This window comes from Callithrix jacchus, chromosome 19, assembly GCF_049354715.1.
Source record: "Callithrix jacchus isolate 240 chromosome 19, calJac240_pri, whole genome shotgun sequence".
Classification (NCBI taxonomy): domain Eukaryota; kingdom Metazoa; phylum Chordata; class Mammalia; order Primates; family Cebidae; genus Callithrix; species Callithrix jacchus.
In genome coordinates this window covers 29,033,045-29,047,834 of record NC_133520.1, presented here as the reverse complement: position 1 = coordinate 29,047,834, position 14,790 = coordinate 29,033,045, and the positions used below count along the sequence as shown (strand labels likewise).

General features: G+C 53.9%; 1 protein-coding gene across 2 annotated transcripts; it reads right to left on the bottom strand.

The window, feature by feature from the left end:
• Window positions 1–5,680: 5,680 nt before the first annotated feature.
• ELF3 (E74 like ETS transcription factor 3) lies at window positions 5,681–10,976 on the bottom strand. 2 transcript variants are annotated; one of them, XM_002760646.6, is made up of 9 exons: window positions 10,840–10,976; window positions 10,247–10,417; window positions 9,373–9,594; window positions 9,111–9,203; window positions 8,789–8,908; window positions 8,496–8,585; window positions 8,270–8,386; window positions 7,554–7,749; window positions 5,681–6,465 (listed from the first exon to the last, which is right to left on the bottom strand). In XM_002760646.6, exons 2-9 carry the CDS (start codon window positions 10,407–10,409, stop codon window positions 6,351–6,353), a joined length of 1,116 nt encoding a protein of 371 aa, XP_002760692.3. In that variant the 5' UTR covers window positions 10,410–10,417; window positions 10,840–10,976; the 3' UTR covers window positions 5,681–6,350. The 2 variants fall into 2 exon arrangements, with proteins under 2 accessions (XP_002760692.3, XP_054104260.2); XM_054248285.2 differs by lacking the exon at window positions 10,247–10,417.
• Between the last annotated feature and the right edge of the window lie 3,814 nt (window positions 10,977–14,790).

Here is a 14,790-nt window from a genome sequence, read left to right as displayed (position 1 = left end):
AGATGGTTAAGAAACACAGAGAGAACGAATGATGTGTCTAAAGCAATAACTTGACACAGTGCCAGGCACCTGATAGGTGCTCAGTAAGTGGTCAGCTGTCAACAGGAAGCTCAGACTCCAAGTCAGCATGATTGGTGACTTTGAACAAGTTATCTTCCTTTTCTGAGCTTCAGTTTCCTCATCTACAAAATGAAAAGTGTTATAAGCCGGATGCAGTGGCTCACACCTGTAATCCCCAGCACTTTGGGAGGCCGAGGCAGGCAGATCACAAGGTCAGGATTTTGAGACCAGCCTGGCCAACATAGTGAAACCTCATCTCTACTAAAGATACAAAAATTAGCTGGGCATGGTGGCATGCACCTGTAGTCCCACCTACTCAGGAGGCTGAGGTAGGAGAATCTCTTGATCCCAGGAGGCAGAAGCTGTGGTGAGCTGAGAATGCATCACTGCACTCCCCGGCTGGGGAGTGCACAGAGCAAGACTCCATCTCAAAAAAAAAAAAAAAGAGAGAGAGAGAGAGAGAGTTCTACACTGAGTGCTCAGATCACTGGTAGTTATGTATAGGGGCTAATTTTAAGTGCTTGTTCTTCTTGTAAAAAGATGGGTTGGTGGGGAAATATATGCAGAGCTATTTCATGGAAGAATGAAGTTCTGCCAACTCTCCTCCCTCAGCAGAGAGAGGGGATGGGACAAGACTGCTGGGCAGTGGTGGCATCTTTGGGCACTCCAGGTTCAGCAGCCATGCACAGCCCAGAAGACCATGCAGAGATAGTCCAGTGCACATGAAGGCTCATGATATGCCATGCACTGAATTGGGTTAAAAGTCAATGGTCTTGGAGGTGAGACAACTCAATACTTCCCAGTAAGTATCAGGGGCCTCTGGTGTCCATCCCAGGCCCTCATAGTAGAAGGGGCTGGCTGGGCATCCACACTCATGAGCATCCTCCCACCCCGCCAACCTACTTCATTCATTCTCTTGTTAAGATGCCCAACGAGCCATCCTTTTGCCAGGTAGAGGGGGTAGAAAACATGCTCCTAGTCTGGAAGCAGTAGGTGAGGGAGGCATAGATTTTGTTCCTCCAGGGCTTGAAAACTGAGTGCCTCTGTGGTCACACAGGTACTGCACGGTGGGCATGGTGGTAAAGTCAAGACTGCATGGAGCAGCCTGCCTCCACGGTGACAGACTGTGGTCCGGGAGAGCCGACTCACTGAGCCAAATCTCATTCTGTTTTTCACACATTTCTATTTTTAATTTTTTTGAGATCAGGTCTCACTGGTGATTTGTAAGACAAAGCACTCGATGTAGAACAATCTTCATTTTGTAGATGAGGAAACTGAGTCTCAGAAAAGGAAGGTAACTTGCTCAGAGTTACCAATCATGCCCAGGCAGGATCTTGCGACCACAGCTTCCTGCGGCCTCGATCCCCCAGGCTCAGGCAATCCTCTGGCCTCAGATCCTGAGTAGCCAGTGCGCACCACCACTCCTAATTTTTAAAAATTGTTTGTAGAGACAGGGTCTCCCTATGTTGCCCAGGCTGGTCTTAAACTCTTGGGCTCAAGTGATCCTCCTGCCTTGGCCTCCTGGTGTTGGGATTTCAGGCATGAGATACCTTGCCCAGCCGATTTTTTAAAAAGACAAGCCACAAATTCATTTTTTCCTGTGAAAATTTTCCTGCTTTTAAAAACTTGACAACTTGTTGATTTTTTGGTCACTGTGACAAACATATCTGCAGTAGAAGGATGGGGGGTACCTCAGTGGAGCTCTCACAGGCCTGCGGCACACGGAGGCAGGGCTGGCTTCCTGAGTGTGGCCTGTCCAGAGATTTTACAGGCCCTGTGCTAGGAGGACCGCACCTCCATGAGGTGTGCTCTGTTGTTGCCATTTCAAAAAAAAAAAATTTTTTTTTTTGAGCTGGAGTTTTGCTGTTGTTGCCCAGGCTGGAGTGCGATGGCGCGATCTCAGTTCCCTGCAACTTCTGCCTCCCAGGTTCAAGTGATTCTCCTGCCTCAGCCTCCCGAGTAGCTGGAATTACAGGCGCATGCCACCACACCTGGCTAATTTTTATATTTTTAGTAGAGATGGGATTTCAACATGTTGGCCAGGCTGTTCTCGAACTCCTGACCTCAGGTGGTACACCAGCCTCGGCCTCCCAAAGTGCTGGAAGTAAAAGTGTGAGCCACCATGCCCGGCCTAATAATTATTTAAAGGGCCGAAGCTTTCACTTTGCACTGAGCTTTGCAAATTACGAGGCCTGTCCTGACTGGAGGCAAGGGCTGAGCCCATCTGGCAGTGGGGAAAACGGGCCGAAGAGGAGGTGAGGAAATGCTTCATAGAAGGGCCCCCAGGGAGGAGGTGAGTAGTTCAAACAACAGGCCAGGATGTGGCTGTGCGACACTGTGAGGTGGGAGTGTGTTGTGTGTGCCGGCGTGTGCAAGTGTGTGAGGCTGTGAATACGGTCCACGCGAGTGCATGAGAGCAGGCAGTGTCTGCAGAGCGTGCAGGGGCATGTGTGAGGACTTGTGAATATTTATCTTTGCGAGTGTGTGTGTGACTTTGGTTCCCATGAGTGTGTATGAGTGTGTGTGTGGTATGTGAGGGAGGTGGCGGCCAGGGCAGGGAGAGTCACGGGGCCATTTAACAAATATTTATCGAGCACCTCCTCTGTGCCAGGCGCTGTGCGAGGTGCTGAGGTGAGTAAGCCCAGTGCTTGCCCAGAGGTGCCCACAACCCGGGAGGGAGAGGGGTGTGTAAACAGACAACTGCAGTGAGAGGGCAGATTGAATCCAGACTCCACAGAAATGCAGCCCCTTCACCCACTTCCCCCAGGAGAAGCCAGATTTCCCAAGAATTGGTGGGACAGGTGGGGCTGTGGGGAAAGCTGGAACTGTCCCGGGAGGCTGACCCCAGCCCCTCCTCAGGCACACCCAAACACTACGGGAGGGGCGACCTCCCTCTGACCTGCACAGCGACACACCCAACCCCACAGAAGCAGATAAGAGGTGACCAGCAGCTCCGGCAGGGCAGGATATAAACAGCCCAGCCCTGTGGCTTCCTCCCAGACCCCACCCCTAGTCAGGACGGACCTGAGGGGACCCTGACCATGGGTGGGTGAGAGATGGGGCCCATCTCCTGCTAGGAGGAGTCGGTTCAGAGGCCCCTGGACTGGTGAGAGTCGGGGGAAGAGTGCCTGGTGCCCAACAGAGAGGGCAGCATAGAGGCCAGCCCAGGGGTCTGTGCCAGGACTCTGCAGCATCCTGAGGGGTGAGAGGGGAGAGAAGTGGAGAGAAAGACGTCCCTCCCCAGAGCTGCCCTCTTCCAGGCTGTCCCAGCGCTGCCCTGCAGAGGCCACCTGCCCAGGCAGCCCCATTGAGCTGCAGCGTGGGAGCAGGTGTGCTGCGAGCTGGTCCCTGCTCTCACCCAGCCCAGCCAGTGACCTCGGCTCGCCAATAGCCTTGTCAGTAAAACAGGGACGCCCAGTCTCCTCAGAGAGCTGTGGGGCGGATCAAATGAGATAATGGGATGAGGAAAGCGCCTCATAAACTGCAAATGGCAGGACAAAGGTCAGCGCACAGCGGGCAGCACCTGCCCCCAGCCCTCCAGAAAAGGATAAAGGGGCTGAACGCCACATTCCCAGCCCTCCTCCCTGCGAGGATCTCCTTTAGGAGCTGAAGAGGCTGGGGGTCAAGGGAGGCCAAACAAACTGGCCTGGGCTCCAGAGGCTCCTCTCACACTTCTTGGTTAGGTGACTTCAGGCCACACTGGGCCACCTCTCTTAAGGGTGCAAGTACCCAAGATATTGTGGAGAGGGAAATTAGCCCCGAGTCTAATGCATAATTTTCAAGAAATGGGGTCATTTTTAGACTAAGTACTTGTGAAAGCTTCCCCAGCTTCTGAGGCTAAACCTATGCCCTGGCCTGCACCCCCTTTGTCTAACTGGCTCACACTTCAGAAGGGCAATGTAAGTAATAGTCTTTTTCCAAAATGACTCCAGGATTCTGGGTTCTCTCATGACCCCACTCTTGTCTCCAGCCAATTTCTCCACTCTCCTTTCCACCATTTCTTGCTCCTCCAGAGCAAGCCACATTTCCGGACATCCACACATGAGGATGTTTCCCTGAGGTCCCTTCTTTACCCACGTCACTTCAGCCAATAATCTGGTTGGTATTTCCAAGACGACAGAGCAGTATTTCAAACCCGTGAATGGGATTTGAATGTGCTCTATGGAGTGTAAAGCCTCAGACTCAAGGAAATTTCCACCTGGAAGGCATTCTTCATAATGAACGGTTCTCCTTAAAACCTAGACACATTATCACTGTGAACAGAGTAACAGTTCTGGCATCTATTGAGAATAGAGCCCCTACACCAGGAAAGGCTCCCAGGAAAAGATTTTAGGACAGAATCAAGGCATGCCTGGAACGTCTTTCCACATGTGAAATGGGAATACTGCATCTCCTCTCTTCTTGGAGGAGGATTAAACGAGGCAGCGTGGGCCAGGACAGTGCCTGGCATGAGACTACACTGTCCCTGGGTGCTCTACTCACTACCTGGGTGACAGGATCATTTGCATCCCAATCACACACTATACCCATGCAACAAATCTGTGTATGTACCTTCTAAATCCAAAGTAAAAGTTGCAATTATTAAAAAAGAGAGAAAGGGCCAGGAGCAGTGGCTCATGTCTGTAATCCAGGCACTTTGGAGGTCAAGGCGGGCAGATCACCTGAGGTCGGGAGTTCAAGACCAGCCTGACCAACATGGTGAAACCCCGTCTTTGAAGAAAAAAAAAAGAGAAAGACTATACTTTCACCAAATGTAACTGCTTCTCTCATTCTTTCTCAAGGAGTACTCCATTTTTTTCCCCCCTTTACAAGATCCTAATTCTGATTTTGTCAGACTCAAAAACTGGAATTCATATGACAGATATACACAGCTTACAGCCCATTTGGCTGGAATGTAAAAGCCTCTGTTCCACAAGGCCAGCCATGCAATTCTAGACTCTTGAGAACATCAGGTCCAAACCCTAGCCTTACAGGAAGAATCAGTCCTAAAGAGGACAGACAGGGCCAGGCGCGGTGGCTCACGCCTGTAATGCCAGCACTTTGGGAGGCCGAGGCGGGTAGATCACGAGTTCAAGAGATCGAGACCATCCTGGTCAACATGGTGAAACCCCGTCTCTACTAAAAATACAAAAAATTAGCTGGGCACGGTGGCGCGTGCCTGTAATCCCAGCTACTCAGGAGGCTGAGGCAGGAGAATTGCCTGAACCCAGGAGGCGGAGGTTTCGGTGAGCCGAGATCGTGCCATTGCACTCCAGCCTGGAGCGAAACTCCGTCTCAAAAAACAAAAAAAAATTAAAAAAAAAAAAAAGAGGACAGACTTGGTCAAGGTCAAGGTCACCCGAGCAGTGTTGTGACATCAGGATGCTCCTGACCTCCGCTTTCTGAGTTCATGTCCTTGCCTGAAGTCTTGTAGGTGTTCTCCAGCAGCCTCACCTGCTTCCTTTGCTCGCCTCCCAGCCCCCAGCCTACCTGTCTGTAAGCCCAAACCTGCTACTCCCCTCTTCGTCAGCCTGTGCCCTCACCCTCAGCCTGGTAGCCCCTCATCCTCCTCCTCTCCAACCTCTTGACCATATTCCATCCAAAGGTCCAAATTTCAGTACACAGGTAGCTAAGACAAAGGTTAGAAAAAGCCCAGAAGGCACTTTATTGGAGGTCTCTGCCTCCCTTCACAGGAGAAAGGAGCCAGGAGCCCCATCCTCGGGGTCCCGGCCTCAGCCCACCGCAGGGCCTGGAACAGTCCAGCACTCTGTGGGAGAGGAGTGGGAAGGGAATGTTTTAGAAAAAATAGATCTCTATGTACATCTGACATATTTATAGCACATAAATTAGGGAGTGCTCTGACCCCTGCCCGTGGAGCCCAAGCACCAAGCAGGGAGGTGAACGCTAGTCCGGAAAGAAGGTGCTGGAGCCCCTGCTCTGTCTTCTCCATCACGGCGCTCCCCTAGGGCCTCCCCAGGCCTCCCTGGCTCAGTCCACGTGTCTGCAGGAGGAAGGTGCCGTCTCCGTTTAGTCTGGGTTTGAGGAGACACCAGATAAAAGGAGACATGCTTGCAGCTATAGAGTCAGCTTCAAACCCCAGGGCTTGTAATTCCAAGAGGAGGTCGGGGAGGCGAGGCCACAGTCTCCGAGTCCCAGGACGATGGCAGACAATACACCAAAACTTAGCTTCTCTCCACAGCACAGCTGGGAGCATTCCCCAGTGGAGGGGCCATCTGGCCTGCCTGTCCTCCCAGGAGGGGTTGCAGGCCTCGAGTGGCCCATAAGTTTGGTCCCGGATATAGTTCCGACCCTCAGTTCCGACTCTGGAGAACCTCTTCCTCCTTCCAGCCGCTGGAGTTTTTGCCAAACTTGTAGACGAGTCGACGGCCATCCACCCGTTCCAGGATCTCCCGTTTGTAGTAGTACCTGGGTGGGGAGAAGGATGGTCAGAGGTGCTTAGGCAGGAAACAGGCCCCAGACGGCCAGTCCTCCCACGTGGCCCGCGTTATCCCCAGGTGACCCGTGCCCACAGGTCTGAGCCTGACTAACCTGAGCCTGACTCACACTTCCTGAACTCCTCTGTTCTTCCCACCCGCAAGCAGACGCTGTCTGCTCTGTCCTTACACTGGCCTGTAACTGCGGCCAGGACGCATGGCTCTCTGCCCTTGCTTCTTTGTATCCGATGGCTATGACTTGGGTCTGATCATTAAATTACTTGATTTTTAAGGCCAGGCAGCTGGGCGCAGAGGCTCATGCCTATAATCCCAGCACTTTGGAAGGCAGCGGCGGGCAGATCACCTGAGGTCAGGAGTTCAAGACCAGCTTGGCCAACATGGTGAAACCCCATTTCTATTAAAAATACAAAATTAGCTGGGCATGGTGGCACATGCCTGTAGTCCTAGTTACTCAGGAGGCTGAGGCAGGAGAATCACTTGAACCTGGGAGGTGGAGGTAGCAGTAAGCTGAGATCACACCACTGCAGCAAGACCCTCTTTCAACAAAAGAAAAAAAGGTCAGGCACAGTGGCTCATGCCTGTAATCCCAGCACTTTGGGAGGGCTATGTAGGAGAGTCATTTGAGACCAGGAGTTTGAGACTGGCCTGGCCAACATAGAGACCCTTGTCTCTATTTTAAAAAGAAAAAGAAAAAAAAAAAAAGAAAGTACATGATTTTAGGGCTGGATGGGAACTGAAGATGACCTAGTCTCCCCCTGGCCATAGGAGGAAACTGAGGCTGGAGAAAAGCAACTTAATTCCTTCAACGAGGAGAAAGGCAGGTCCTGAGGTGGGCACAGCTCCTGCCCCCTCAAGTGCACTGTGTCTGCTGTCTGCCAGGCTAATACTTTCTCCATGTTGTCACTTAATCCACAAAGTAGGGCAACCCTGCTGCTGTCCTCACTCCACAGACTCAAACTTGTTGCATGAAGCCGAGGAGCCACCAGAAAGAGGGAGATGGGCCCATAAGCGCCTGTCCCCGTGTCCGGCGCATTGTGAGGATCCTGGCCAACTGCTCACCTCATGGCCCGGCTCAGCTTCTCATAGGTCATGTTGCTGTTCTTTTTCTTTTGGCCCCACAGTTGGGCCACAGCCTCAGAGCGCAGGAACTTGAAGACGCCTTCGTGCCGATTCTCCCATTTCATGAGGCCCTCGTTGAGCTCCGGGTGGATGAGGATGTCCCGGATGAACTCCCAGAGGTGGGTGCCTCTGGGCGCTGCAAGGCCAGCTTCTGTCAGTTTCCGTCCAGTGTCATCTCTCACCCAAAGCCAGTCAGCCCTGCCCGCCCCAGTGCACCACTGACTCAGCCACAGGCATGGAGCAGGCCCCTCCAGAGAACCCACAGCACCCTCTGTGCGGGTACTGTAGTGGCTGCCTTTCTCCTCAGCCCACCTAAGCATCCACCAGCAGCTTCCTCACATCACTGAGGAGTCCCAGAAGGTACACAGTGGCCAAGTGCAGAGAGAGCTGGAGTCACTGGACAGGACACCTGGACTCTAGTGCCAGGCGCCTCCACAGGGACCCTAGGTCCCCCTCCTCTCCAGGACCACCAAGTCAGGCTCTGCAATCAGGTGGTGACCAATACCATAGAGCCCCCAGCATGTGCACAGCCTTAACCAACGCCATGCAGGAGACCAGAAAAAACAGGGGAAGGAGAATACCCATACTGCCCCGCAGTGCCCCAAGGAGCCGCTCAGCCTCAGCGCAGGGCCGACCCAGGCGCCCCCGGAGCTCACCGTGCTTGCTCTTCTTGCCCTCGAGACAGTCCCAGTACTCTTTGCTCAGCTTTCGGGGCCGGCCTCGTTTCCGCTTCCCGTGCTTGGGATCCCCCTTCTTGCAGTCAGGAAAGCTATCTGTGGGGACAGGGTGGAAGGTCAAGGAGGGTGAGGGGGACGTTAGGGGGAGCAGCCCCTCTGGGCAGTGGTAAATGGGACGCCCTCTTGGTGACCTCCCACGACTCACCACTGGGGAAGAGCTTGCTGTCAGTGGGATCCAGGTCCACGTCACTTCCACCAGAGTCTGAGGAGTGGGAGCTCCGAGAAGTACCAGTCCCTGCGGGGGGGAGGGCGGGGCGGGTGGCGTCAGAGTGAGTCCCTTCCCAGCCCACCCTCTGCTGAACCAGGCTGCTGGCTCTCAGGACACCCTTCCCAGCCTGTTCCTGTTCCTGCCAGAGGGTCCGAGTACTGGTGCCGGGAGCCAGAGGGAACCAGGGACACTTGGGGGAAGGGAGGTTGTGCCCCAGAGAAGGCTCTCACCTGTGGTGGAGATGTCAGAGCTGCCGGGGGAGGGGGCTCCTGCGCCACAGCTGCCGGGGTGGTAGGGGCTGGCTTGCTGACCATCGTCCAGCAGCTCCTGGGCAAAGGGACTGCCCTGGTCTAGGGAAAGGAGGTAAGAACTCAGAGAGGGCACAGGGGACCGGACTAGGATGGGTGAGGCTGCCCATGGGTCTGATAACCTGCTGCCATTTTTCTAGATGAGGGCGAAAGAAGTCTGGGGAAGGGGTCATCTCTAGCACTCTGTGGAGGGGCAGGGATAGGTCAAGACAGGCTGGGGAAGGAAAAGAAAACAGGTTCTCACCAAAAGGGACTGGGTCTAGGGTCTCCTGGAAGGCCATGCCATCCTTCTCCAGCAGCTCAATGATCCAACTGAGCTCATCAGAAGAGCTGGAAGCTAACAAGCAAGGAAGGAAGGAAGCGTCACAATCACCTCATCCCTCCCTCAGGGGCTCTTTCTGGCTGTGCCTCTGGCCCAGAGCTCCGGGCTGATCACAGCCACGCTGAACTCAACTCCGCCCAACATATGGAGCAGCTCCCCCACCTCTCCAGGGGCCTGCACTCACTGAGGTCTCGCAGCTGGGCATGGAGTTGGTCCCCTAGAGGCCCAAAGACCAGACGCAGCTCCTCAAGGGCACAGTTGCAGAGGGTGGCCCCGTCCATGTCACACCGTGAGAAGTCAATGGCGCTGGCATCGTACTTGTTCTTCTCCACTTGGTAGCTGATCCAGTCCAGAACCTGCGTCTTCGACCAGAACTGGGGCTGTTCCCCTGACCAGCTGGCCTTATCTGCAAGAGCCAGGCATGGCAACAGGCTCAGCTCAGGCTGCCCTGAAGACCTCACAGCCTCGTTCCTTTTTTTTTTTTGAGATCGGGTCTCACTCTGTGGCCCAGACTGGAGTGCAGTGGCGCAATCTCAGCTCACTGCAACCTCCACCTCCCAGGCTCAAGTGATTCTCCTGCCTCAGCCTCCCAAGTAGCTGGGATTACAGGCGTGTGCCATCATGCCCAGCTAATTTTTGTATTTTTAGTAGAGACGGGGTTTCACCATGTTGGCCAAGCTAGTTTCGAACTCCTGACCTCAAATGATCCAATCACCTGGGCCTCCCAAAGTGTTGGGATTACAGGCATGAGCCATCATCACTCTCAACCCACACAGCCCCATTTCTGGTATACAATGGGGACTCCCACCTCAGCCCTTGGAGCTCTCCCAGGAGTAGGGGCAGGAGGTAGCATTCACAACACCCTAGTCCTGGTATCCGACACCTCCCTCTGCCTGTCACGGCCCCACAAACCCCAGCACCTCAATACTAAGTCTCAGCCTCTAGCCCTGGAATTCGCCTAGAGACCCTCCTCCCCACCCATTTCCCCATCTGTCTAACAGGCCCTTAGATGGATCAGTCTCCCCCTCCATGCCCCATCCCACCCCGCTGAGACCCACCTGTACCCTCCAATGACATCTGAGGGTTGCTCAGGGTCAGCACCAAGTCATCGGCCCCAAAAGTGGCAGCAGGGGGAACAGAGGCCAGGGTGGAGTCATCCGAGCTGTACATAGCACTGAAGTAGTTGCTGAAAATGTTGCTAATCTCACAGGTTGCAGCCATGAGGCTACCTGTGGGTAGGGGGAGAGGGGATGTGGTTGGTGAGGGGACGAATGTCCTCTCCTTATACTCCCAGCTACTCTGCTCTGCCCAACCCTGGGCACGAGTAGCCTCAAGGGGCAGGACGATCAGTAACTCTGCGGACACTCTCTCTTCAAGAAGGGCTCAAGATCTCAGACCAGGGCAGGATGGCAGGAGCCTGCTGCTGGGCTTCCTGCTCTTCAGATCTCTGGGGCCCTGGAGACAGACTGGCGGCGTCATGGCCATTCTGCCGTCCCAGAGACAATCTCCCTCTGTTCCTCAGCCCTCAGGACACCTATGCTCCTGCTCCGAAATCCTAGACTGGAGTGTGCAGGTTCAGAACCGCAAATCCTCTGGACCCCTCCGCAGTTTCCCAAGAGTGGGCAAGGGATTGACAGGCGGGGAATCCTACCGGAGTGGCGGAGTCCGGCTGTGGCGGGCAGGCCGGCAGGCAGGCTTATGCCGCAGGCGGGAGAGAAACGTAGTTCCGCCAGGTAGCGCTGAGGTGTATGGCTGCTGCGCTCCCCTACCCAGCTCTAAATAGAGCCTGGAGGGAGCTCCTCCCTGAGCTCGGGTCTTTATAGTGCGAGCCCTGCAGTAACCTGAGCTGGTGGCTCATTGGACGGAGGGGATTTCCTGGCCTTTAGACTGGGCTCCTGGCCCCAGGTGATTTGCATATTCAGTGCCACTTGGCCCGGATCTTAGCAGGCGGTGCTGGGAAATCAGGCCCGGCTGGTTTAATGATTGTCAGAGTCTGTCATCCCGCACCCTCTGGGGTTGGGCACAGGGCACTGGCCTGGGCAGGTGAAGGGAACGTTGCTGGGGTGGGCGTCTGTGCTTTCGGCTGCCCTGTGGCCCAGGAAATTCCTCCCAGGGGCCAGGCTACAGATGGACCAGGCAGGGGAAGGGCAATTGAGGAAAGAACAGGAATCCCTGGCTGACCTGGGTAAGAAAGCTGCTGGCCCCTAAATTCCAGAGGCTCGGTGACAAAGAGGCCTAGCAGGGAGAGGAGTTACTGGGTTTAGGAATTGTTCCCAGAACACCCAGGACTCTGGCCAGGAGCTGGGAGACGCTCTAGGCTCAAGGCTGGGCAATACCCATGGATTAATTGGTGGTGGCTGGGCATGCCAGCCTAGCCTTGGCCCCTAGTCCCCACCAAAGAGCTCCTTCTGCAGCACCCACTCCATTGGCAAGGTCTTCACCCCTGTCAACTGCCTGGACTCCATCTGAGCATCAGGGTTGCCGCAGTCATTCCTGAAGGACCCAGCTTTGCTTGAAAGTTCTTCCCTCAGCGCCTGCTGAAGCTCTCCCTCCTGGAGTTGCCAGAATCCACGTGGATAAGTCCATCCCTGCTCTCCGGACCTCATCTAATCTCTGGTTCACTTGACCCAGTTTTCCAGTATCTTCTGCTGCCCTCTAGTGGTCAGAAGCCTGACTACCTGGGTCATGTCATTCAGAGGGAACGCAGAGTATTAATGTATTTACCAAGCACATTTCAGCGTATTCTCTCATTTAATTCTCACACCGAAAAAGCCCTGTAAGGAATGCATGGTTATTCCCATTTTATAAAGAAGAAAGCTGCATCGTGGAGGGTTGAATGGCTTGCCCAGGCCACACAGAGTTGGCGAAGGGGTGAGGCTGAGAGTCACATCCAGGTATCCAGGTGCATTGTACATGAAACCCTCGCTCTTTCCCTGCGCAGGACCCAATGTCTTCCGGCTTCAAAGTCTTCCCACCCAGCTCCATGGCCAGAGCCCTTGACTTCCCTGTAGGCAGAGGCCCCCACGTCTGTGGCTGTCTCTATGGACTCAGCCTGAAACACAATGGACAGTGTCCTATAGAGCCTCCTTGAGACCCTGAATGGGGTAATACAGGATGGCAGAGGCAGGGGACTTATAGCCAGCGTCTGCAATTGTGTGATCTTCGGTGAGACCCTTGGAATCTGCACTTGTTTCCCCCTCTGTAAAAAATGAAATTGTCTGAATTTAATAAATAATCCATAAGATCTCTTCCAAATCTAGTGGTTTTTTTTTTGTTTTTTGGAGACAGAGTCTCACTCTTTCACCCAGGCTGGAGTGCAGTGGCATGATCTCGGCTCACTGCAACCTCTGCCTCCCGGGTACAAGCAATTCTCCTGCCTAAGCCTCCCAAGTAGCTGGGACTACAGGCCTGTGCCACCATGCCCGGCTAATTTCAGATCTAGTTTTTCATGTATCTAAAATGTAGGATCCAGTGGCTCATACTTGTAATTCCAGCACTTTAGGAGGCCGAGGTGGGTGGATCACGAGATCAGGAATTGAGGCCATCCTGGACAACATGGTGAAACGCCATCTCTACTAAAAATACAAAAATTAGCTGGGCGCAGTGGCGCATTGCCTGTAATCCCAGCTACTCTGCAGGCTGAGGCAGGAGAATCGCTTGAACCCAGGAGACGGTGGTTGCAGTGAGCCGAGATTGCGCCACTAAACTCCAGCCTGGCGACAGAGTCAGACTCTGTCTCAAAAATAAAGGTAGGATCTGTGTGACCCACCTCCATTAATGCCACAACCTGGGGAGTTCCTAGCCACCCTCAGCCGGGGTGGGTGAAATGGATATTCAAACAAAAGGTGACTCCACCTCCAGAGATACTCCTTTCTTTAACTCTCTAGCCTGAGGACTAAGAAAGTCATGGCCAGAGAATCTGCTTCTTGCCTTCCTCCTCTCTGAAGATGCTGCGTGCCTAGGAGAGAGTTAAAGTCCAAGATCCCCTCCCATCCCCCGGCCAGTGCAGGCAGGAGAGGCTGGGGCTCAATAGGATTTTCCCCAGCCCTTCAGGGGGCCTCCCCCAGGAAGCTTAAGGCAGACACATCCTCCACCCAGTCCCTCCCCCAGGAATGTGGAAGAACCGGCTTCTAGCCCCAGGGCTGCTCACGTGCTCCCTGCCCTGAAGAGCACCTGGCTGGGGGTCCCAGGGATGGCGGGGTGAAGAGGAGGATGTATGAGAAAAATGAGGGCTCTCGGCTCCCTTGCCTTGTTGGGGCTTCCTCACAGGTGACACGGAGCTGAGATAAGGAATCCCTATCGGCTAGCACCTTGAGATAAGTGGGAAATACTTGGATTTGGGTCAGTGCCTTGGAGGCATGGGATGCGGGTGGGGACAAGGTTCCGGGATAGTGGTCTAGGGAGCTATGGAGCGGGATGCCGGGGCCTTCCTGGTATTCTGTGGTGGCAGGAACAGCACAATGGCCTCCCCTCTCCCTACAGAGCTTGCATACATAGCAGCACAGCCTCACCTTTGGGATGGAAGGATGTCCTATAAAAGGACAGTCACATCCAGTAGGCCTATCAGGTACCAAAGTGGCAAATAAAGCAGGCTACACAGCTCAGGATACCCATGCTAAGAAATGGGAGGCCCCACAGAGTTAGTGGAGTCACAAAACGGCTGTACAAGGGCTTCCAGCCTTGGTTTCCAATGACCCTTCTTGATTACTGGGCCTATTGGTGCCATAGGTTTTGTAGAGCAAAGAAACACAGCTACTGATAAGCTAGGTAACAGGTGGGGGAGAGGGGGTGGCAACTGGATAGCCCTAAAATAGTCCTTGCCAGTAACGTGCTGCCAGGAGCTGTCCTGAAAGAGCCACAGAAGCAGTTTGCTATCAAAATGCCAGTGCCTGGAGCAGCTCTTCCGACCCCCAGGCCTCCAGATCCCTCTCCTGTGACCCACATCACCCTTTCTGAGGGTGGAGCTGAGTGTGCCATGGGGCAGAGGCTTCTCCAGTCTACCTCTTGGTCACCACTAATGCCTTGCTCTTGCTGAGTGAAAGCGAATTGACTGTTCCCAACGCTTGTGCAGAGGGAGAAAGCCTGTTTGACAACCTAAAGCGGAGGACGGAGCAGAGCTGTGAACAGGCTGGTTCAGGGGTGCCTTGTATGGAAGAAAGGCAACTGAAACACACTAAGTATTTCTTCCAACCCTCCCCTCATCCCACTCCCAAACCCAGATTGCCAACTGCTTAGGTCCCATGTTGAGGCCAGGAAATCAGAATTTAGTGCTAAGTTCTAAAAGACTTTACTGATTAGCACACCATTCATAGTCATCTAGGACCAAAGGCAGGTGAGGCCCAGTGAAACTCTGGGGTGGAGAGATAGGTAGAGAAAAAGTCCTAAAACACTTTATTTTTTGAAATAGGGTCTCACTCTGTCACTCAGGCTGGAGTTCATGACACAATCAAGATTCACTGCAAACTTGACCTCTTGGGCTCAAGTGATCTTCCTGCCTCAGCCTCCTGAGTAGCTGAAACAACAGGCATGCACCACCACGCCCAGCTTTTTTTTTTTTTTTTGAGACAAAGTCTTGTTCTGTCACCCAGGCTGGAGCGCAGTG